At 42.2% G+C, this 25,999-nt stretch overlaps 1 protein-coding gene across 1 annotated transcript in view; it reads left to right on the top strand.

Moving 5' to 3' along the window:
* LOC148038211 (cytochrome P450 family protein) overlaps positions 1–25,796 on the top strand; it is a 34,998-nt gene extending 9,202 nt beyond the window's left edge. Inside the window, exon 2 of the mRNA XM_087670019.1 lies at positions 24,543–25,796. Within this exon, the coding sequence (XP_087526145.1) occupies positions 24,650–25,552 (903 nt within the window). The 5' untranslated portion in view covers positions 24,543–24,649 and the 3' untranslated portion in view covers positions 25,553–25,796. The remainder of the gene's footprint in view (positions 1–24,542) is intronic.
* The last annotated feature ends 203 nt before the right edge of the window (positions 25,797–25,999 follow it).

Below are 25,999 nucleotides of genomic sequence, written 5' to 3'. Positions count from 1 at the left end.
AGTTCGAGCCACTATCGAAGTTGCCCAAGAGCGACAAAAGAAGCAAGCAGATAAACGAAGAAGACCTTTGGCTTTTGAAAAAGGTCAATATGTCTTGCTAAAGTTTGATAAAAGCAGGCTCAAACAAGGTTCCGATCAAAATTTATCTTTTCGAAAGCTCTCCAGTAGATACTTTGGACCCTTCAAAGTGATTGAAAAAATAAATGAAGTTTCTTATCGACTTGAGCTTCCTGCTCATTGGAAAATACACAATGCTTTTCATGTAAGTTTGCTAAAACCTTACATAGGACCAGAACCAAAGGAACCCATTACTGAAGATCCCCCAGAAGTTGAAGAAACAGAGCAACTCTTGGAACCTGAACGGATTTTGTTTCACAAGGATCGAACCACGAGAAGTGGCCTTGTGACACGAAAATTCTTACTAAAATTCAAGAATCTACCCACAACAGATGCACAGTGGATAGATGAAAAATTCATGAAGGATTACCCAAACATTCTTCAGCCATATCAAGAAGCTTTTCAGCTGAGGACAGCTGAATAAAAGCCAGAGGGCTGTCACAACTCTATAGAAACAGAATTTGTATCCTTTTTCATTAATTTGTCTATATAATGATTTATTAAATTTATCTCCTTTGCACTAATTAGATATAAAGAAAAGTGCATTGGAGCTGGCCACTGATGAGTGGTCACAGGTTATGGTGGACCCACGCGGTGGGTTAGAGAAAAGATAGTTCACACTTTCACCTATATGGCCCGATTGGGTGCCTGTGACCAGAACTCACGCATATCAGGGTTAGACTCGCACACAGAAAAGATTGATGCCTTGAAGTGTGGGCTAGATCCACCAGAACAGACAGTTACAATCAACAAGATGGCATGATCATGAAATGCTTGTATAATGTGCATGTGTGGGCTGAAAGCTTGAAATGCACATTTCTTTGCATAGGAAAGTCATATGAAGATTCTGATACCGTTTTTGTGATGTACACGGAAAAAGCTTTCATATGACACCCATATTGGGGGGGTCCCTAAATTTTAGGAGCCTCGAATTAGCCTAAAAATGCTAGTCCTAAAAAATAGGAATGTCATTTTAAAAATAGTAAGTTTTGTACTCTGACTGTGCTTACTAAATTTGGTTGTTTCTATTCTTGACAGTATTCAGCCCAAAAAGGAAGGCCATAGAGAAGAGACAAGTGTCAAGACACTTGTCACATAAGTTTCCAAGTGTCCCACCACTAGTCACATCTCATGACATGTAGCTGGACACTTGTCTTGTGCTACTCCACTTTCTCCTTTTGTACTAGCTCTTCCCTCTCCTATAAATAAGAGCTCGTTTTTCTTCATTCAGCATAATTTTTCTTTGCTGTAAATTGATGTATAGCACCCATAGATAGCCAGAAACTGGCCCCATCCATCCCCATCATCATCCCCCACTTCTCCATTATCAAATTCCTCCATATTCCCTCTTCTATCACTGCTGTTTTACAGGACAGCAAGCCTGTAAATTCATTATAACACCTCCTTCTCAAGCTCTTTCTTCCATTTTAGCAACAAGAAGCAAGCCCTATCCATGTACTACTGTTCAACGATGAAGAAATGCTGATTTCCCCTATTTCTTCTCTCATATTGTAAAGAAATCAGTTCTTATCATTGCATAATAGATAATGCATGTGTGTTTGTACATCTTTGCATGATCTTGTGAGAGTGAGAATTACTTCTCACTCTCAGGTGGATTGTAACTGAGCTCTTCCCTAAGGGACTTGGGTTGATTAGAAATACATTTCTTCGGGGGGGGTTGCCCTTCTTCAACCCTCAATCTTGTCTCCATTACTTTTACATTTTCATGGCTGTAATTTTGTGAGTAATTTTTATTTTCAGCTTTAAGTGTTCATTCTCTTTTATATTAAATCTTGAAAACAAGCGAATATTATAATTGTTAAGCATACTATGTTGTTCGGGGTGTTTACACAAGCCCTCCCTCTGACCGATGCTAGATGATAGTCACCTATGCCACCTTGGCCCAAGAGTCCCTGGAACCGTTTGATCCGGCCCATTGAAAATTCTACACTAGGCAGCGAAGCTGAACTACACAGGACCAGGAAAAGCACCAACACGAGGCGATGTACCAAGCTGTCGCTAGGAGAACCTGGTTAACCATCAGGTCTTGGCCCGCTAGGGAAAGGCGAGCAATACTCCAGTAGGTCAGCTTCCGCCGAATAGAGTCAAGGACTGGAAGAAATTGCTTGGCAGGAGTGATGTCGAGTCCCACCTGGAACCTTAGGTAATGGACGGTCTGCCCTCTGCACACCCATCTGAATCCCAAGTGATGCCCCACTCCGTGCTAGAGTCCGGTTCTGTAAGGAAACCAACTGACTTTCGCCAGTTGATTTTCACTTCCGTTGCAGCTCAAAACACCTCGAGAGCTAGTCTCACTCTCTCCAACATCAGCTCATCGTCCTCTATGTAGAGTGTTGTATCATCTGCATACTCTGAGTCTAACGGCTCTGTCTCCTCTCTCACCGGAAGTTGTAGGCCATGTAACCCACTCACACATGACCTGAGGAAGTGAGACATCGCCTCTACAAAGAGTAGGAACATATACGGGGCCAGAGGGCAGCCCTGTCGGACTGATCTCTCTAGTTGAAACTCCTCCCCCCACCTGCCACTTATGGGAACCTTGCTGGTAGCCGATCTGTGAAGCGTGGAGACCTCACGGATCCATGCATGGGGGAAGCCCAACCTACTACGGTGCCCTCTAAGAAGTCCTAGTCAACCCTGTCATAGGCTTTCTCAAAGTCCAGGAGTAGTACTGCCAATCCCTGACCACTATGCTGGGTCTACTCTGTTGCCTCAAAGAAGGTGAAGACATTGTCTAGGATGCTCCTATCCTAGACAAAACACGCCTGTGTGTCATGAATGATGTCTCGAAGCATAGGGCGAAGTCGCCTACCAATCATCTTGGCCAGTGCCTTATAGGCCACTGACAACAGGGTGATCGGTCTCCACTGGGACAGCTCCAACCGGTCTCCCCCTTTGGGGAGGAGACTGATAAGACCTATTGATAGACTCTTGGCATCCGTCTTGAGCTGAAAATCTCCTGAAAGGCTAGCAGTAGGAGATCCTTCATCACCACCTCCCAGTAGGTAGTGAAGAAGGACTTAGAAAGACCATCCTCTCCTGGGCATTTTTGCCCGTCTTGTGCATGGAAAGCCTCCTCTAGTTCATTCTCTATGAAGCGGTCTGGGAGGGAGTGTCCCATCTCTTCTATGATGACGAGGGATGGGATGTGGTCCCAGACTTGCTGTTTACATCGCTATCCTCTGGCTGAGGCTCTCTCCCGCTGGAAAAGGTGTGTGTAGTAGTCAGTGGCAATCTCCATCACCTCATCTAGGCTAGAGCGAATCCTCCCATACTGATCCCGAAGGCTGTGTATCTGCTCTCTTGAGGTGTGGGGCTGATGCACCTAGAAAAACTCCCTGCACATCATGTCCCCCTTCCGCGCCCAAAAGGCTGCTGAGGTGCAGAAGGAAAACTCCAAGCACTTGTCCTCTAGGTCGGCGAGGGCTGCTCATGCGTACACCTCCTGTTTGTGGAGAATGGGACTCCCTGGTGCCTCCTGTAGTAGTCTTTGCGTGGTTGCTAGGTCTTGCCAGAGTACTCTCTCCTCCTCCTAGCTCTACTGCTTGGCTTGTAGGGCTGCCTCCTAGCAGATACTGCTCGACTCGGCTAAGACCTCTGTAACCTCCTCTGCGATCCGGTCCCTCCTATCCCACTTCCTAGTCCAGAGTTGCTCAATTTGTCTTTTCATCTCCTCCCTCCTGTAGATTGAGTCAGGGATCTGATAGGATCGTGTGTCTAGTGCAGAGGCTGGGGCATCAAGTGTTAGGAGAACCGGGCAATGATCAGACAAAGTGGTGCGAGCCAATTGCTCTCCCTGGCCTTCGTGAGAGCATCCCCACTCTCCCACATAAAACCTGTCCAGCCGCTCTAGCAAAACTCCACCTAGCTGCCTGTATCCCCAAGAGAAGTCCAACGACCTCTCCCTTCTGTGGAAAGCTGGGTCTCTCCAAGCGTCACGTGCTCCTACTACTAGTAGGAAGACCTCCCATGTCTCTTGCTCCTCTCCAGCCATGCCTTGGTAGTTTTTGCCTTTGCCCTGCTGGTCCTCTAAGGCCTCCAGGTTGTTGAAGTCTCCTCCAATAATCAAGGAGTCCATCTTTGGGAGTCCTATTGCGATCTCCACCCAAAACTTGTTGCGTGCCCTAAACTCAGTAGGGGCATAGACATTGAGGACTCCAAGGCACGAGTCCCCAATATCCAATCTGATCCATAGAACCCTCCGTGCCATAATCGTCCCATGGTCATGTACTCAGGCGGTGATGCTCGGGCCAATAGAGGTGCATACGCCTCCACTCCTGTCGTGGGCGTCGATGGTGTGCTCCTAGTAAGTGTGTGAACTGCCTAGGAGTATCCTCCCTACCCGATGGGCCAGGGCGGGAGTGAGCTTGTGCTACTGCAAAAGTAAGATGTCGATCCGTCCGGTGAGGGCAGATTGTAACTCTTGCCGAATAATCAACTTCCTGGAACCACGTGCCCCACTGTAGTGGAGGTTGTTCACATTCCGAGATGCAAGATGTGAACTCATAGGGAAACTTGTGACTGACTGAACAGGCATCTGTTCAATGTGGAAGGTGCTGACGAAGAAGAAGAGCTATGGGGCATGCGGATCTGCTTTGTTGTAGGCTTGGATGGTGAACTCCATTCCCCCATGGTGGCCCTCGGGCAAGGACCATGGAGGTGATAGATGCTCTTGGTGGTACCACCAGGGCATCTATGAGCCAGGCTGAGAGGCGTGACTTTGTATACTGGTAGAAACGGGCTGCTTGTGCTAGGGGCCACTCGATCACATCCATCGGAGCTCTCCACTGCGGAGGGGCTCGAAAGATAATGCTAAGATGTGGGACCTTGGCTCCAGTCCACCAGTTAATGTCCATCATGCAACCTGGCCATTGTTGGAAAAAGAGTGCTAGTCCTTCTCCCATCCACTGGGAGATATGGTCTGCCACCTAACTCTTCACCTTCTCCTCTATCTGTCATCGTCCAGTCTCCTGTATGAGAAGTCTGAAGAAAGAAAGAATAGTTTGGTCCATCCGGTGGTGCTAGTAGGTGGACCTTGCCGCTTTGACTTGCATACCATGAAGATCCCCACCTCCAAAGGTAGTGGGAACTCTCTGCGCTCCGCAACTCTTAGGTAGGACCATTGACCATTGCGAAAGAACTCCTATGGTAGCACCTGCGCTTGTCTCGGGAAAGTGTGACAAGTGGTATGGACAGATGAGCTGGTGGCTGTGTGGGGAAGGCGGGGGGGGGACTAGGTTGCTGGTGAGTGGAGGATGTCGGCGTATGGGGCTCCTCACCTCTTGTGGGGAGGGGGGGGGTCACCTGTACTGGGTGGGGATTAGGGGGACTGATCGGTGGGGAGGGGGAGGATCGAGGGATGGTGGGGTGGTTGAAGGTACAAGGCGGGTGGGGGGGGGGGAGTGATGGCTCTAGAGGGGGGGGGGGGGGGGGGAAACTGTGGGGAGTGGATGTGGGGCTGTGGGCCCTCGGGTGAGGTGGCCTACGACGCCTCCATGGGAGGTGGATGTGGAGGCATGTGGTTCTGCTGGGTGGGACGAGGAGGGGAGGGGGGCACGGGTGCTCTGCCGGGAGGGCGACGCTCGCCCTCTTGCTCCTTGCTGTCGTGGTTGTGTTTGAGGGGCTGACTGCTGCCCCCCTCCCCTTGCCCTCTCCCTCTTTGTTGTCTTTGGACCTGTGTAAAGCTGTCAGCATCCACCTGTGAGCCTGTCGGCAAAGCCGCCTTGGCTCTGAAGTGTGTGCAATTTGTTGCTTGATGCTCAAAGTCATGGCAATGCAGGCAATGCCCTGGCTGCCCAGTCACAATAACCTGCTGCCTAAAAGAGTGTCCGCCTACCTCAGTCTCTAGAAACTGTGGTATATTTTGTCTCTTTCATTGCCACCCGTACCTTTGGGACTCCTGCGGCTGTCACTGCGTCTGCGAAGGAGGCGGGAAGGATAGTGCCAATGAGCCGTCCAAAGTCCTCCACTTACTGGCGGTACTGCTGCTAGTCCGGGGAAGAGTAGGGTGACCGGATGTCTAAGAAACCTGTTATGGAGTGCGAATGCCTCCACTGTGAAGCCATTGTATCAGGAAACCACGTAGATGACCCCCTTCGTGGAAGCATAGGGTGAGCTATCCACTAGCTCACGGGCTGCATCTGCCGAGGTGAGTTGTACCATGAAGATCCCTTGACCCATGAGAACTGCCTTTGCGATCTGTGTTGTGCCAATGTGTAGCGTGGAGTGAAGCCAATCTTGAAGCTGGGCCCTAGATGGGGAGTGTCCTACCACCTGACCAAAGATCGCTGTTTCTTTCAGCTCTAGCTCTATGTCACGGACTGCTAAGAGCTCTTCCTCAGAGAGGACAACGCGCGAGGTGTTTGACTGGAGGGCACTCGCAAAATGCACCGACATCTGACCATAGGTTTTTATTGTGTGTCCTTGCTGAGAACCTACCAATCATGTTGCTGTATTGTCAAAGGAGGGGAAGTGTTGCTGTAGATGGAGGGAGCAACTGGGGGGGGGGGGGGGGTGGAGCGATGGCAAGGAGGGGCGAATGCTGTTTTCTGGCGGTGGGGGAGGCGCTGGACTCCACGGATGGTCAGCTCTCGATGGAACACGTGGGTGGGGGCCTGTCGGATGGGGCCGTAGGGCGAGGGAGACGGGGGTAGCGCGAGGGGGGGGGGAGCGGTTACAGGCGTGGGGCAGTGTAGGAATTTGCCTGGCGGCCAGCTCTTGGTTGCTTGTTGAGCATTTATCTTAGTTTTGGGCTTTGATGCTATCTTGGCCATTGTTTGGCTTTGTGGGGTACTCCTATTGCTGTTAGTTGGTTTCTTTTGAGCTTGTAGTTAGGTATATCTTGGTATTTTATGTGCATGACATATTGTAGCTATTATGCATGATATTGCAGCTATTATGGCTTCTTTATCCACCATGGTTGGCTCCGTCCATTGTATGGACTTGATTGTACGATATGATTTGTATTGTATGATACTATACGTATCCGTACTATAGATTCGTACATTTAAACATGCCACTTTTGGCCACCGTACCTGAGCATGTTCTTGCATGTGCATAATAGCCATCAATTGCGTGTTTTCCATCCATTTGTACCTATATGGCACTTTGGAGTGTACCTATGCCTTGGATGCCATATTCCTATCCTAGCCTCCTTGGATTTTAAGCTCCAACTAGCCCACTTTTTGACTCTTTGACTTGGACTAGCCAATTAAATTATGAATGGACACATTTAATTTTGGGCAAGGTCAGAAGGGTTCAATGGATATGTATTTTTGAAATCTCACTTAACATGTGGATTAATTTTTAATCACATGGTTAAGTAAATGTTACACATGTGAGATATAATTGGGGTTAGAGTAAATATATGAGCTCGAGACTCAAGGAAATCACGGGATGTTAAAGGTGAATGTTGCTATAAGTTATGTTGCACAGATACTTGGTGGTACCTGGTGCTAGTTGTTGGTGTAGATCATTCATTTGGCTATAAGTGTGAGTCTTGGTGACACTAGAGAAGTAGCATTTAATAGTACCTAATGCCAATCTGATGGTAAAAGATGGTGCAAAGACACTCAGAAATGGAAGTTGCCTAGCCAATTCAATTATTGGTCGGTCAGATTATTTTTCTGGGCACCTAAAGAATTATTAGATTAATTTTCAGTATTTAAAGATTGAATGTTAATATTTAATAATGAATAATGTTGTAAAAACCATTTGGGAAGGCTGTCACTTGTCAAAAATACCCATGCAAGAGTGAAAAACGTCTTTAGAGGCTAGAGAGAGGCATTCAATGCATTTAGCTTACAAGAGAGAGGGAGGAGATGCTGTTGTCTAATTTGCAGCCATTGGAGAACCTTTTGAGGCAGCCAACAGGGGGCAAGAGAAGACCAATCAATAGCACACACTAGCATCTATAGGTTGTTGAGACAGGGCAGCAATAGTAAATGATTGATCTTCTTTAGTTCTTTGTGAAGATAGTCCGAATTTTCTCTCTCCTTAGCATTCTCTCTCATCTCCTAGCCTTTCTACAACCTTGCTCCGAAGATTACAGCTTTGAGATCACTAGAGGCCTGAAATTTCTCAGCTGTAAATCGTAGTCTGAAGTAAAATTAGGGTTTAGTAGCAGCCTCGGGAAGTGTACCAAAAATTGGGAGCTCCAAGACTTAGACTCAACAAAGTAGAAGTTGTTTTCAGTCAAATTCAAGTGGAGGGACCAGCAAATCAATGAATTTGGGGCATTTTCCATCTCCATCAAACTAGGTGAAGGCCAAATGACTGGCCAAATCAAGGGGCAAATTAGAATGAAGACTTGCTAGTCATTTTAGACAAAAAGGAGAGTTGGAATATCGAAATGGATTGGGAAAATCCCATTGTACATCAACTTCTTCTTTAATTAAGTTAAAGAAATACCAAAAGGGGTGTCGGTTTTGGAGCCAAGAGGATGTCCATTATCCAAGGTTGTGTGTTAATTTGCATTTCTCAATTTTGTAATAAATGTTGTTGCTGTAACCAAGTTGTAATCAGGGAATTACCACCCATCCATGGAAGGAAGGCTAGTTACAGAGGAGATGTTGCTGGCATGATCTACAGCCATTGGGACCTTCTAAGGCAGCTAGGGGTAGGGGAAGACCAATCAGTAGTAGGTTACAACAATTTTGAGGTTTCATGGAGTTGGTGGCAAGAGCTGATGGTTGGTGACAGCAAATTTTGGCATACCTAGCAGTAGGCGATAGCTCCTAGGCAGTATTTGATAGACTACAGCCAATCTAAAGGCCTTTCTCCTGTAGAATTCTTGAATTTCTCTCTCTTCTGGCATTCTCTCACCTTCTCTAGCTTGTGCTCAATCAATCTCAGCATTTCTTAGCCTTTTGGATCAGATTTTAATTAAATTTGGTGGAGAGTAGAGAGATCTCTGCTATAAACCCTAAATTTTTGCAGAAATTAGGGTTTGACAGCCACCTCCGGACCCATACCAATTGGTGAAGTCATCATGCTCTAAATTCAGCATTTGAAATTTGTGTAATTGTTAGGGAATTCAGATGCCAGTCCATTCATTGTACCAGTTGGTGGTTCCATTTGTACAAGTTCTAGGTGAAAAATAAAGGGGCAAATGGCCCGAATTGATTGCTGATTGTTGCTACAGTAAAGAGGCTTTTTGGAACAATAAAGAAGATTGTGAATCTTAGCTTGTACTCATTCCATTAGCACAATCAATTTGAATTAATACCGAAAGGGACGCTAGTTTGGGGCCAACAAGGTATTCAATTTTTGAGATTATTAAGGTAATTTGTGTATTTCAAGTTATATTTATTTGCTAATTGCTGTACTTAAGTGCTTTATCCGGGAATTACCATCCTTTCTAAGAAGGAAGGCCGGTTTCGAAAGGTGCTTCTCCTCTCCATCCTTCCATACCAAATGAGCAAGTATTCTGATCTCCATCTCTAAGCACTACTACAAAAGTCTCTCTTGGTAAGATAACCATTGCCTCTGTAGTCTTGGTAGGCCACTGGGTAGCTGACATGCACCCTTCGTTCGATGCCTTGGTTGCTTTGGGGTGGGACACCTTGGGATAAAAATGGACTTGAGCTTTTCTTCCAATTTCTTCTTGATTCCAATTTTGGGCCTGAGAGGGGGTGTTAAGCTAATAATTCATTACTCATTGATTATCTATCTAAAATAGCCCCAAAACAATAAATTACCAAAAGTTTCATTAAATGGAGAGTGGCTTTAGAGAGTTTCTATATCCCACATGTAAAACCCTGATTTGGGAGGATCCTTCCACATCCATAAATAGACAAGCTACCCATCATTCAGCCCCATCCTTGTCTTGCAGGTTTCAACCATCAACCATCTTCCACTAGCTATCCAATCCTCAATGACTACTGTTACGTGGTCCACGCTGTTGCCTAGCCTCCCATTGTTGCTAGTGATCAAGTGCTACCATAATCTTTATCAAGTCATTTTTGTGTTTTTAGTACTTTTCTTCATCAACCTCTCCTCCAACTGGTGGTTATTGCATTTAGGATCCGTCTCCTGTGGATGATACACATTAGCACCTCCCTCAGTGTGCTCCCATTAGAGCCATCGGCAGTTGGGCATCTCTACCCTTGAGCATCTTGTAGATTCTTACCTTTATTTACAACATTCATTCGTTCACTTTAGAGATAACATGTTGGATCCAAAACTTGGTGTCCCTTGCAGTATTTCTTTAACTTGTATTGCAAGTTCAAATCAATTTGCTCCTTTATTTGCTAGGGGATCGATCTTTATCTATGCTCCTTGGAAAATAAATTAAACCCAAATTTAGTGCTGATTGGCTGGCTTTTTGAATCCTCTTGAAATACATTGATTTCAGCTTGAAAAATTCAAGGAATTGGGGTTACAACAAAGATTCACCAAAATATCCAACCTCCAATGGCTGGATTGCTGCAAAACTTGGTTCCAGTCCCAATGGATTCACCAACAACAAAGGGAGTATTAGAGGTTGTAATCTTTAGGAGGTAGTGCATCAGCCAACTTCCAATGGTCAGGAATATGAAAATGTCTTAATCAAAATGGTCTCCAATGGTTGAGAAATGGCACCAAAAGTTGGCAGCAACACCCAAACCTCTGTTCCCAACAGCTCCAAAATGCAAAAATGATATTTCCTTCTCCTTTCAGCCCCAATTCAGCTTTCATAGACTTGCATGGGCAAGTTTTGCCAAGTGACAGCCTTCCAAATTGAATTTTCAACATTATTTAGTCCATTAAATTAATTTTCAGAATATAAACTCTAAAAATTAGTTTAATAATTATTTCTATGTGTAGAAAAATAATCTAACTAGCCAACAATTAAAATGGCTAGGCTAATCTATCACCTAAGTGATTTCGAGCACTCACATTAGCTCGAAATTGGCATTAATTAATTAGTTAATGGCAATTTCCTAGTGTCACCACTAATCCTAATGGCTAATTAAATGTTCTAGGTCAACTTTTGACATGTGGTACAACCTAGTACATGTCAAGTATAACTTATTACAACTTTTGCCTTTGGCACCAAGTGATATCCCGGGGTCCTAGGTTCCACATTGTGAAATGACTGACGTGTAGCTCACATATGCAAGTCACATTTGCACATTTTATTAACTTTTAAATCAAATACTAAGCAAAGCAATAAAATATCACGTCCTTGTGACAAATCACCCTTCTAAAATCCTTGCAATTGTCCTTGATTACATTGCAATGTGCCAAAGCAAAACATATTTCTTTATGTGCCAAAATCTGCTCAGGTACCAAAATCTCATCTAGCTCCTCAACCTTTGGGTGAATTTCAGTAGATACATCCTTAGGCATATTACATAAAAAGGCCTTAACAAGCTCACATGAAAGGCATTGTGTATCTGCCAATGTGGAGGTAATTTCAGCCTATATGTAAAATGACTAATATTCTCCAATAGCTAAAAAGGCCCATAGTATCTCATTCTCAGTTTTGGATACAACCTCGTCACGAGGATGTGAAAATTTGATGCTTTGCTTATGCTTAATTGGCATTTGATTAAAGGATTAATCAAATGTGCAATTAAAAGATGCACATGTGTTGCATATGTGAGGTGCAAGCTACTTTTTCGCAGTTGAAGGCCGAAGGACCCTGTGAAAAAGATGGGCGTCAAAGGCAAAAGTTGTAACAAGTTACATTTGTTAGATTCTAGGCGAATTTTGGTGTCAGTTTGCCCCTAGGACCATTAATTGGCTATTAAGTGTCAGTGGTGACACTAGGGACTAGGCATTAATTAATGGATTAATGCTTGTCCAAGGGTCAATTAATGCATGGGACCACTTTGGGTTGCAAATGGCCTAGCCAATTAATTTTTGGATGGGCAAGGTCAATTTTCTGGGCATGGATTAAGGGCTGAATCAATTTTGAAAATGAATTAAATGGCTGGAAATTGCTGAAAATGGATTAAGAAAGTTGCCACTTGGCAAAACTTTCCCATGCAAGTGGGGGAAAGGCTGAATAGGGCTGAAGGGAGAGGGAAATCTCGTTTTTTCATTTTGGAGCTGTTGGGAAGAGGTGTTGGACTGTTGCTGCCAGCTTTTGGGGCCAATTCCCAGTCATTGGAGACCATTTTGGTGATGGAGATTGCATATTCTAGACCTTGGGAAGCTGACAATTGCTGCTGATTCACTCTCCTGAAGATCACAGTCTCTGATGCTCCTATTGTTGTTGGTGCATCCGTTTGGGGCTGGTACAGCAGGGCAGCAGCTCATTTTGATCAGTTCTTCGTGACAAATCTCAGAATTTTCTCTCTCTACAGCATTCTCTCATCTCCTTCAGCCTATGCTCAACCATTCTCAGCAATTCTTAGCCATTCGGAGGAGATCTCAGCTGTTTTTTTGATGGGCTGATCTGTAATTTCTGCAGTAAACCCTAATTTACAGTAGAAATTAGGGTTTAGCAGCCACCTTCGGATCCGTGCCAGAGATTGAAGGCTCAAGGAACTGAAATCAGCAGCTGATAATTGAAGATTATCAAGGGATTTCAGGATCCAGCCCATCCCAAATTGATTTGGGGCAGCATTTGGCCAGCCAAGGGTCGAATTGGAGAAGAAGTCTTGGGTGAAACAAGGGGCAAATGACCCAAAAGGCTTGTTGGACATTTATGACAGCAAGAGCAATTGGTTAGCAGGAGGAGATTGAAGAATTTCAAGTTGTACTCCTTCCAATTGAATGAAAGCTAAAGAAATACCGCAAGGGGCGCCAATTTTGGGGCCAACAAGGTGTCTACTGTCCAAGAATGTTATGGTAAAGTGTGTATTTTATTTTATGTGCGTTTATTTATTGCTGTAATTAACTCTTAAATCAGGTTATCACCGCCCATTCCAAGGAAGGCTGGTTTCACATCTTTACCTTTCAACTTTTTCACTTGCCTTTTCAAAACGCAGCAACACATAATTACCCTCTGTAAACTGCAAAGCACATCTATGGCAATCAATTGCCGTCTTTTGCTTCTCTTAAGACATCTGAGGAGGGTACGCAATCTTTATGTAGATTGCATTCATGTTTTCTATATACCGATCAACCTCAAAGATCTTGTCCCTTTGTGTGAAAAATAGGGGGCATTTTCTTATCACCTTCCATAACCTCAAGTGGAGTTTTGCGAGCGGAATTATGCATTGTATTATTGTATGCAAACTCTATCAAAGGAAAATATTGCTTCCACTATTACTTATACTCAGATACATAGTATCTCAAGAGATCAAGCATTGTAGAATCTACTTTTTTTGATTGACCATTTTTTTGCGGATGGAAGGATGAAGAAAATTTTAGCGTGATACTCGTATTTTCAAACAGCCTGTTCCAAAACAAAAACTGGTCATCCAAGTGTCTCGATCACTGATGATTGACTGTGGTATGCCATGATACTTAAACACATGTTGCAAAATAAACATGCCATATGATCAACCTTTATCTTCTTCCTCATTGGAATGAAATGGACTTGCTTACTGAACTTAAAAATAATTATCCATATCCTATCATTTCTTGTAGGTGTTCTAGGAAGCTCAAAGATAAAAGTCCATAGCAACGCTTTGCCAAGGCCTATCTAGAATAGGCAAGGGTTGTAATAAACTTGGCATCTTTTGTCTATTATACTTCACTTTCTAACTTACGATGCATGCTTGACAAACTGCTCAATATCGTGTCTCAAAGAAGGCCAATAAAAGAAACGCTCCATTGCTCTAATTATAGCATCAATCCCTCTATGTCTTGTATAAGGAGGAGTATGACTCTTAGTAATCACTTAGGTCTCAATTGCTTTGTGATGCACAGTTATCCATGTATCATAAAAAAACCATCTCTAAGCACAAAGTGCTCATGTCTTTGGCCATTGCAAAGTTGATCATATACATTTGCAAAATTTGAATTAGCAGCATACTAATCTTTCATAACATCCAATTCCGTGTGATACACCATAGTGATAGCTGAAATTTGAGGTTTACATGACAATGAATCAACCACTTCATACTTTTTTCCATCTATATGCACAATATGAAAGTGAAACATAGATGAGAAGTTAGCCCATCTCATGTGCTTATTAGACAACTTAGTTTGAGTCAAGAAATAGTGCAATGTCTGATTGTTTGTCTGCATTGTGAAATCAGCCCCTAAAAGATAGTGTTTCCATGTCGAAAGTGTGTGAATTACCACAAGCAATTCTTTCTCATAAAGCTGAAAATTTCTTTCTGTACCAAGGAGAACACAACTCTCATATACCACAATTTGGCCATCTTGTGTTAATATAACCGCTATGCTATTCCCATATGCATCACACTAAACAGTAGATGACTTCCTTTACAGTGGAAGAAGAGAGAGAGAGAGAGAGAGAGAGAGAGAGATGTGTCAAAAATAATAGGTATGCTTTGATACTATATCAAAATAAGTGATAGTGGAGAGAGACAGTAGGGTTTGCAGGGAGCAACACGGAGTGTGTATGGCAAACACTGAGAGAGAAGAGAAACTCAGAAACACAAGAACACGGTGATTATGCATTGAATCTTGCTATGAGAAAAAAAGCTAATATAGCGGAGCCGAAGCTCAGAAGATAGCTGCAGTGTCCTGTCTAAATCAGGCGGTAGCACCTGTGGGAAGCTTGCACAATGAAGGGAGCAAAAGGCAGCCCTTTGGGAAGTGGGCCATTGAAGTAATCATTGAAGGTGAAAGACAACTGTCTAGGGAGTGGACCGCAGTCCTTTGGTGCTGTCAGAGATGTCAAAAGATGACATACTAGCGAGATAGTGTATGCGGGGAGGAACACGGAGTGAACTTGGCAAATACTAAGAAGAGAAGAGAAGAGAGAAGAAACTCTGATGAAGATTTGAATCATGGAGTGAATTTGATACAAGGGAACAAGGGTGCCATAGCACAAGGAAAATGATGAAGATAGCCACGAACCACGAACCGCAATGTCCTGAAGGGGGTGAGGGCAGTGGAGAGGTTGGAGAGAAGAGGTGACAAACTGAATGAATATAAGAGAAAGAACTGAAAAAAGATCAAATGCTGCTAATAAGAACAAAAATCACAGAAAAAGCAAGGAAAAACAACAAGATGTAACTTGTTATTAGTGTGGTTGTAAGAGCATAAAAAGCCCGATTGCAGGTACTTTAAAAGGGAACAAGAACGCAAGAAGCAGGCTAATGCAAAAGGCAAAAAGAAGGAAAAGGATAGGAGCTCTACCCCTAAAGAAACATAAAAAGCAAATGTGGTCTATAGTGTTGTTATTAAGGAGATAGAAGAAGATAAAGATGTTGATTTGCTGGTTGTATCTTCAGATCCATATGCTATGATAGTGGAGGATATGTATATCACTAAAATGGATGTAATAGATGCTTTGTTGTCAGCTCATGATGGTTTGTCACAATCGTGGATTGTTGACAACGGTGCTTCATTTCATGTAACTCCATCTTTGGAGCATTTTTCTTTATATGCAGAAGGTAAACTTGAAAAATTCTACCTAGGCAACAACCATGCATGTGATATTGAAGGAATGGGCATTATACACCTGGCTCTTGAAAATGGTCAGGAATTGATCCTTCATAATGTTATTAGGTATGTACCTGGCATCAAGAAGAGTTTGCTTTCTGTTGGGCAGTTAGACAACAAAGGTTACTTCAATACTTTTGGTAGTGGGATGTGTAAGATATAGAAAGGGTCTATGCTAGTCACTAGAGGTGGTAAAAATGGCACTCTATATTATCTCTATTGCAAGGCACTACTTGGAAAGTTTGTTGTAGTTTTGCTGAAGTGCAGTCACACATGGAGTTATGGTACAAGCGTCTTGGACACTTTCTTTACTTGGAAGAGTTGATGTGAAAAACTCAAAGCTTGACTTTTGTGATGATTGTGTTTTGGGTAAACATGTAAAGAGTCCATACTCTTATAGAGCCTCTAGGAAGGCATGTATCTTGGATTTAGTCTATTCTAATGTATGTACCATGCCAATTAAAACTCATAGTGGGTTTCGTTATTTTGTGTCTTTTATTGATGACCATTCTAGAAAGCTATGGGTTTACTTGCTTAAGTAGAAAAGTGAGGCATTGGACGCTTTTAAAAGGTTTTATGCATTTATTAGTACTCAAAAGGGTTTAAAATTAAAAAGCATAGGAAGAGATAACGGGGGAGAGTATGTATCTAAAGAATTCAATAAGTTTTGTGATGCCAATGGGATTAAACAGGAACTTACAACTCCTTATAATTCATCATCCAATGGTGTGGCTGAGCGAATGAATCGCACGTTATTGGAGAAGATTTGGTGTATGTTGTCCACAACTAATCTCCTACAATTGTTTTGGGAAGAGGCACTTAAAACTGCGGTGCATATTTGCAACCGATCTCCACATCGTATACTTGAAAGTGGCATCCTTGAAGAGGTTTGGTCTGGCAAACCTGCTTCGTATGACCACTTAAGGACCTTTGGCTGCGAAAAGGACCTTTGGCTGCGAATGCTATGTACATATACCTATTGGTAGCAGGACCAAACTTGACATGAAATCTCATAGAGGCATCTTCATGGGTTATGGAGATGAAGGTGAAATGGGATATAGAGTTTAGGTTCCAAGCATGAAAAAGGTGCTACGCAGCCGGGATGTGGTATTTAATGAGTCAAAGCTACTAAAAAATGTCACATCTAATGACTTAGACAAAAAGACAGTGAAATTTCAGCATGATCAACCCCTTGAATAGCCTTGAATAGCCTTGAATAGCCATTGTCCATTGAAAATTCAGCTCCATTTGATGCTGATTATGATAATTAGCGTATCATCATTGAGCCAGATGAATATGGGAAGCAAAGGGATGCTGAAAATCAGCTTGGGCAACAAAATCAACATGTTGAAAATGAATTACAACAGTTTGAAAATGTATTATAGCAACCTGAACATGCAGTTTAGAAACCAAATAATGAGGTCATTGACATTCCTTTGGATGTGGATCCATTACCTGATAACACAAATCATTGGGTAAGAAGGTCTGCACATGCCAGAAGATCTATACAAAGGTTTGATCCCTCTTTGGATTGCATTTTGCTCATAGACGAAGGTGAGCCTCTTATATATAAAGAGGCTTTATCATATGAATTAAAGAAAAAGTGGGAGCTAGCTATGCAATAATAATGAAATCATTGTATTAGAATGATACTTGGGATTTGGTTTCATTACCCAAAGATAGGAGCTAGTCCTAACAAATAGGTCTATAAAATCAAATGTGTGGATGGCAAACCCAAATACAAAGCCAGACTTGTAGCTAAGGGCTATACACAAATGGAGAGCATTGACTTTCAAGAAGTCTTTTCCCTTGTTGTCAAAATGACCACTCTTTGAGTATTGTTTGCCATTGTAGCATCTATGGATCTTGAACTTGATCAAATGGATGTTAGAATTGCATTCTTGCATGGTGATTTGAAAGAAGAGCTGTACACGAAGCAGCCAAAAGGTTTTGTTATACAAGGAAATGAGCATTTAGTGTGTAAGCTTAAGAGAAGCTTGTATGGTTTGAAACAGGCTCCTAGACAATGGTATAAAAAGTTTGATGCCTTCATGCTTTCACAGGGTTTAAAAGAAGTAATGCAGATCACTGCTTATATATCAAGAAGGCTAGTGATGGAAGCCTTATTATACTTGTGCTTTATATGGATGATATGCTTATTGTTGGTAAATATAAAAGCTAGATTAATTCACTTAAAGATTAGCTGAATTCAATCTTTTCCATGAAGGATTCGGGTCTAGTTGAACACATTTTGGGCATGCGTGTGACCAGAAATAGAGAGCAACAGCTGTTGTTTCTCTCACAAGAAAAGTACATCAGCAAAGTACTTGATCGTTTTTATATGGTTGATGCTAAGCCACTTGAAGGGTGTTTGTTATGCTTCAGCTTGTGATTCACTTATGTATGCTATGGTTGTGCATCTTATGGTACTTTAAGGGCACACAAAGCAAATGTATTTGCTATGGAAAGGGTACGTTAAATCTGCAAGGGTATTGTGATGCAGACATGGCAGGTGACTTAGATACTTGCAAGTCTAGTAGCGGGTACATTTTAACTTTGATTGGTGGGGCAATTTCTTGGTGCTCTAGATTGCAAAAGATAGTAGCACTTTCTACCACTGCAGCTGAATATATTTCAGCCACTGAAGCTTCAAAAGAAGTTGTTTGGCTTGATCATTTGGTCAAGTATTTTGGGCTGCCCACCAAAATACCTGTACTCGGATATGATAGCCAGAGTGCTATATGCTTGGCTAAGAATGCCATGTTCCATGCACGTACCAAACATATTGATGTTAGGTATCATTTCATCAGACAGGTTCTTGATGATGGTCTAGTCACACTAACTAAGATCAAAATACAAGATAACCTTGTAGATGTTCTTACTAAAAGTCTTGCAAGGGCTCAACATGAGCATTGCATTCGACTAGTGGGAGTTGGTTAAAGGTTCGCTTAGGACCTTTAAGTGGGAGGTTGTTGGGTGTAAAGGTCCTTATGCTACTCCCGTGTGTATATTACTTTACACATGTGAACTCACCCTTGTGGGTGTAAGTGTACTATATCCTAAGTATAAATACATTCTTTTATTCTTTGTGTGTACCACACTGGTACACACCTATCTGTCGACTCTCACTCTCACACTCACTCACAATTCACTAAACTCTTGCTGCACCTAGATCGACGTGGGTGCTCTCTTTGCTTCCGCTCGTACTCTTCACAAAGCCCTTTGAAGATGATATCTTCTTCTTGCCTTTGTTGTCCTTTTTGTGAGAATTAAAACATCTCTCAAATTGTGGATCTTTGGCCAATTGAACAAAGATGTCAACTGCCACCTTCAATCGAGCCTTAAATTGGTTATCATATTTTTCATCTCCTTGTTGGTCGTTAGCATCTTGTGGCATTGAAGGCCCTGCTTCTTGGTTAGCAACCACATTTTCTCCTTGCTATCCATATTGTAAGCGTGTTCCAAGATTAGGCATTGCAATTTTCTCCTTCATTATGTGCATTTTCAGAATGAGATGCATCATCACTGCTTGATCCCATCTCATTGTAAGAGGACATACTTGCTATAAATGCTTAGCTATTAGCTATTCACAATTTCAGCATTAGAGCAAAGCTTCTAACTTCCAATCAGGTGCTACAGGCCTACCAATTCAAAGGATTTGATGGTCTTCTGGCAATGGAACCATGAAACCAACCTTCTTCCTCAGAGAGGGTGGTACTAACTTGATTTAACACTAATTACAACAAGTATGAAATTCACATAGACTGAAAATACAAATGTTACCACTTAATCTTGGACATTGGACAGCTTGTTGGCCCCAAAAGTTGGCGCCCCCTGTGGTATTTCTTTAACTTGTATTGCAAATGGATGGAGTACAATTGAGATTCTTCAACCTTCTTCACTAATCCAAGTGCCTCTTGCTATCATAAATGACCAGGAAGCCTTCAAATCAATCTACCCCTTGATTTGCTAGGGGAGTAATGTTCATCCGTGCTCCTTGGAAAATAAAATAATCCCAAACTCAATGTTGGTTGGCTGGCTTTTTGAATCCTCTTGAAATAGACCAATTTTAGCTCTTAAAATTCAAGTTTGAAGCATTCAAATTTGGGCATGCTTCTCGAGGTGGTTGTCAAACCCTAATTTCTGTTGTAAATTAGGGTTTACAGTAGAGATTCACCAAAGGCTCCACCTCCAATGGTTAGATTGTTGTAAAACTTGGAGCAGAGTTGGAAAATGACTAGAAAAAGAGAGAGAATGTTGTAGAGGGAGAAAATTCAGAGATTTATTACGAGAATTCGGTGAAATTGAGCTGTTGACCTAGTTTTCAAGCTCCAAATGGATTCACCAATAATCTTTGGGAGAAAGTGCATTAGCCGTGATCATCGGCTTCCCATGGTTAGGAATATGCAACTGCCTTTACCAAAATGGTCTTCAATGTTGAGAAATGGCCCCAAAAGCAAGCAATAGTAGCCAAACCTTTGTTCCCAACAGCTCCAGAATGCAAAAATGAGATTTTCTTCTCCTTTCAGTCCCAATTCAACTTTCCCAAATGTGCACGGGCAAGTTTTGCCAATTGGCGACATTCTAGACTAAATCTCCAGCATAGCAACATGGAACGAGTAGGACGGGGCCTTGGAATGCTAGAACGCCATTTCCTAACGATGAGGAATGGGAAACATGTTTCAACTAGTTGGAACATTTCATGTCAGCCGTTCCTCAACATTTTGACGTTGAGATGTTCCAATCCTCTTGTTCCATGTTGGGAATGCGTTTTTTCTTTTTTTTGGGGAGGGAGGTGGACCGATTTGGGGAGGGGGGGAGCTTTGTTTTGTTTTTTCCTCTTTTTGAGGGGTTAGGCGGGGGTATGATGTATGATGTATATTTTTGATAGTTTATTGAGTACCAATAGTCTCATTGGTAATTGCTTAATACATTAGTTTGGACTCCGTATTCAAGTTTCAGCTTGAGTTATGACTCGTAAGTCTTGAGTCTTAGACTCTTAATTTTATATTTGTATATACTATTGGCCTTGCCACTTGGGCATTCGCTCTTTCATGGTGCTTTGATACGTTACTCAGCCTTTAAAAATTTGTAGATTATGGCTCTCGAGTCTTTAAAGTTTAATCATTAGAGTTATAACTTTTCTTGGTTATGTGCAGTGTGCTCAAGTCTTAGTTGTAGCATTGATTGGTCTTAATATATCTTGCACCATTTATGCAATATGATGTTTAAAGTGTGCTTGTGTGCTTTATAGTGTCTTTGAACACTTGCGAAGTTGTTTAATGCATAATTATTTTAAAAATATTAAATTTTATATTTTTTTAAAATTTCCGTTCCTCGCGTTCCTAGAAAGGGCCTCCCCCATTCCAACCATGTTTCCCATTCCCGTTCCTTGTTCCATGTGCCTATGATTTCTAGCATTATCCAACCTATTAAATTAATTTTTAGAATATAATTTTTGAAAATCAATTTAATAATTATTTTGTGTCTAGAAAAATAATCTAACCAGCCAACAATTAAACTTCCTAGGCCAATTTATCATCCAAGTGAACTTGAGCACTCCTTGGCTCGAAATTGACATTAATTAATTAGTTAATGGAAATTTCCTAGTGCCAGCATTGAGACTAATGGCTAATTAAATATTCTAGGCTAACTTTTGACACCCAATAGCACCCATTACTTGTCGAGCATAACTTATTATAACTTTTGCCTTTGATATCAATTGATATCTCAAGGTCCTAGGTTCCATACTTTGAAATAATTGATGTGCACCTCACATGTGCAAGTCACATTTGCACATTTGATTAACTTTTAATCAAATGCTAAGCAAAGCAATAACGTTCTCATGACAACCACTGCCCTACATACCCAACTGCACACACCCCCTCCCCTTCTTCTCAACAACCACTTGCCATGTATCTTGTTTGTAGATTTTTAGCACTTTCTCTTCGTCTTGAATGGTAGCTCTAATGGCAATTCTAATGGCACCAACAACTTTGAAAGGGGGATAAAACTCTAGTACGATTGCCAAGCGTTTCTCTTATATTGCGGCTTCTCACTAAGGCGGAGAAGGAGACATGCTACCCTTGTTGTCAGGTTGTGCAATTCAGCTGTTGCCTGATTTTGGCAACCTTCCTAGCTGAAATCCACTCCTACAATAGGTGCCAACAGCATTCAACAGCTCCTTCTTCCTCCTTTAGCTTCTAGATGGATGCTCCACACTTAGCCAGCCCCAAACCGCCTTCTGTTGGCTTCCAAAGGCAAGTTTGCCAAATGGCAGCCTTCCAAAAGAAAATTTTAGCATTAATTAAGTATTTTTTTCCAAATTAATGAATTATCCATTTTTCCTTGCCCAATAATTGGCTGGTGCCCATCCACATTTAATGTGCTAACCCCTTTGGAACTTGAAAGTGTTGAAACATTCACAAGCCTTAGTTTGGAACAATTAAATGTTTAAATATATAACCCCCATGATGCCAAAAGTCATTTCCAATGGGGAATTAGATGTCCTTGACTAAGATCTAACTCAAGTATCCCATCGATACCTATCCACAACTTGTGCCAATGTCCTCCATTGCCAAAGGCTAGGATTATTTGTCACCGTAACATACATTTAACTTAACCTCTCATTGCACCTCACATGTGCACAACTTAAGTGTATCCAAAGAACATTAAGTTAAGAATTCATGGCCTCATGACAGCTGATGACTCTGTGCCTTTGCTTCAAATCTGCCAGGAGGCTGTGCGATTGGGGACAGCCACAATTCTAGTGGGGAGAATGTAATGCACCTCGGTGCCCACATACATATGCTATAGGTTGGACAGGCAATGGGATAGGCAGAGGCCGATGATGTGACAGGATAGCCATGTTTAAGGCCAAGGCAATGGTAGGTCATGGTGTGGAAAATCATGGGCAGCACAATCAAGACTTGAAGGTCATGGCAGTAGGTCATCGCAGGTTGCATTTGGCTGGGAATGATGCAGACAATGGAATAGGCAGAGGCAGATGATGTGACAGGATAGCCATGTTTAAGGTGAAGGCGATGGTAAGTCATGGTGTGGAAAATCATGGGCAGCACAATCAAGACTTGAAGATCATGGCAGTAGGTGATTGCAGGTTGCATTTGGCTGGGAATGACGTTTTCCCTGGGGAAAACATTAAAATGTGGTTGGCGTGGCACTTATTAAGTTGGCTGAATTAATGATAAAAGTGTCAAGCAAAATAAAGGTGTTGCCATGATTTGTGCCAAATCCAGTCAGCTGCATTATTTCCCAAATGAGGATAAAACAGGCTGTTTATGAAATGTGAAGACATTGTGCACTCACCGTGGAGTGGAGGAGCAAATACATTTTCTCCTTTTGTTCGTGCGGAGTTGTGAGGAGCAATAGAGAGCGAGTCTAGCTGTGTGCCAGAGGAAACACAAGATTGAGGGGAGCCAGATTATTTGTGGCTTGGTTGAGGTAAAGACTCTTTGAGGCAACTTTAGATGGAGTGAAGAGCTGTCTTGGATAGGACTGTTGGGTGATTTTGTGGATTCAAAATGCTGTATCATGCTTGAGTTCCCAGAGCCGATACTTATTACAGATCTCTATTGATTGCTGCACTTCAAGATTTGAGAATCTCTTCCACCTTTTTTGGGTTCTCTCATCTCTAGTTGAGTTATGCATTAGGACTGTGAGTCTTATGGTTTCGCAAATACATTATTTTGGGGTTATTTTAATGAAGTGAAATTAAGCATTAATGCACTATAATTTTGTGTTAATTCATGCGGTTGCTCAATAGCCCCTTCACATTTTTTCTCTCAATGACCACCACTGGGTGATCAAGAGTTGAAAATGTTTGAAGATTTATCTCCTATACCAAAGGGCTTCAAGAACAGCTCAAATCCGAATATTTCTCTTGTTTTTGTTTGTAGTTATTGATGGACTATATTGCCTGTTACAAATGCAAACAGACTTGATACTGCAGGCGACACTCATCTTCTGTTCACAAGCTCTCTCCCTCTGTGTGTGTGTGTGTGTGTGTGTGTGTATCACAGAGGTTAATAAATCATTTCATTTCTCTCTTGTAATATTTGCAAAAGAATCAAGCATAAACATAGACCATTTGGCCAACAGGTAGGTCCCATGTAAGTGACATTGGTAAACCTCATGGAGAGGCTAATGTGCCACGCTAGTATTCTTGACTGCCTGAAACCTTGGTTTAAGCTTCTCTTTCCAATCACCCTGCCTGCTCCTCGAGAAGAAAGTTGCCAGCGTAGTAATCCTTTAATTCTTGCCACATGCAAATCTCTCTCTCTCTCTATATATGTGTGTGTGTGTGTGTGAGACCTCTTAGGGTAGGTCACTCCTATCTTAAAGTTGTTTTTGCACGTGGGGCAATGAGAAGTGCACCATAGTAGTCCTAACCCTTCTTTTGCAAGAACATGTGCTTGAGGACCTTAGCCTTCAGTCTGTTGTGTACACTGTTACCTGTAATTTGATGAAGTTGACTCAAGTTTGAAAAGAATAAAAGATATTTGCTGTATTACTTGTAGCATCTCTGCTGGCAGGCATCTTATTTTTTTCCTGGGTCACATCAGAAATTTTTTATGTACAAGAATAGTTAACTGAATGCAGTTGGCTATACCAAATTCAATGCTAGAAACTGTTAAAACATGGCTGCATAGGCATTTACAATTCAGTTTGGTTTGTATTTATTCTTGGATGCTTGCTGTGGTGTTCGAAGTGCCCTTTTATGGTATGCAAGTTCTGACACTCATTTGGTTTCTGTATGGTATTCTGTGACAGCCTGTATATATAAATTTGTACCTTTTAACTTGACATGAGATAGTTATGGCAGGCATTTACAAGACCCGAGTGATCTGATAGCCTATTTTGTTTGACAGCTTCTCAATTATGAGCAACAGGATTGGTCTCATGATGTTTCCTTAAATTCCCATCACCTACAACATTATAGTTATCTCAAACAAATATTTTTGTTCCTTCATTCAATATGGATCTGGCTTTCCCGAAGTCTCACAGTCAATGTTTTCACAGTGATCAAGTACCTTCATTACTTTTGCACGGTTCAATTCTTCAAGCAGCCAGAAGACAAAGAAGTTTGATACTCCAAAGTCACAATATCTGTGGGTGGAAACTTACAGTCCACAGAAGGGATAATTTTAGCAACATCAGAACACAGCATGTAACTGCATGGACAAAGGCATCTGCGAACTTCTATGGTGATGATGATGATACTTTATTTGAGCCAACACATGAGAATCGGAGTCTAAGGTGGCCGCTGTGGATCTTAGGACCTTGTGTCCTGCTAACTGCAGGAGTTCTACCAACTCTATGGTTGCCGTGTGTACCATTGTTTGAAGGATCTGCAACTGCTGGGCTCCTAGCATTAGCGGGGCTGGATGGAATATTCAATCTCGGGGCATCCATGTTTCTTCTTATGACAGATTCCTGTGCACGTACATGGAGCGAATTCATGGAGAGTCCTGGGCAGCAGCTTCCTTTAAGCTACAAAATATGGACGTTGGTTGTGAACACTGTTGGTTTTTTAGCACCTTTCCTTGCATTCATCGCTTCCAAGAGAGGCCTTTTAGGACCAGAACCTGCTTTGCTTCCAGTATCTGCAATGATAGCTCCATATTCAGCATTATTGATTGTACACACATTTGCAGAATTGCTCGTTTGGCAGTGGGAGTCACCTGTTTGGGCAATTCTGCCCCTCGTTTATGATGCCTATGGTGTACTGCAACTCTCTAGAGGATTACAGCTGGGGAAAGCCCTTGGTGCTCCAGAATGGTCGCTTGAAGCAGTAAAAGGATTGATTTCTTGGTGGGTATTTGCTTTGGCAGTGCAGCTTATGTGGATAGCTTGGTTTTTAGGACGTTCACAGAAATGATGTTTTCTGCTTTCCTCTCTGAAAATATAGTCTGTTAGCTAAAGTGAAAGTGAAAGCCTTGTAATTTGCCTTGGTAGAGCATCTTATGTGAACAGTTTGGTTCTCTTAGGACTTGAGCTGTCTCCACTCTGTAAGCTGCTGTAATTTTTGTGTAAGCTGGCTGTGGCCATTTTTGCATTGACACATGGAGAATAGTAAGTTGATTCTTGCAATTTGAAAGGGTGTATTATGTCCTCGATTGTAGCCAATAATTATCATTCACATTAGTGGTACATAAATCTCCAGTACGGATAGAGATAATCAAAATTCCTTCTCATTCTAAGGTGTTATATCTATGCTTGCAAGATTGCTACAAAAAGTTATCCCAGCATTAGGATGTAAGAAGTTTTAGTGTTCCAAGGCAAAGCTATTATCTTTTCTTCCTCTTCTAAAATGAAGGAAACAAAG

Source organism: Lygodium microphyllum, chromosome 3 (genome assembly GCF_053477565.2).
Source record: "Lygodium microphyllum isolate KBCC chromosome 3, Lygodium_microphyllum_v1.1.10, whole genome shotgun sequence".
Taxonomy (NCBI): Eukaryota; Viridiplantae; Streptophyta; class Polypodiopsida; order Schizaeales; family Lygodiaceae; genus Lygodium; species Lygodium microphyllum.
This window is presented reverse-complemented; position numbering and strand designations above follow the sequence as displayed.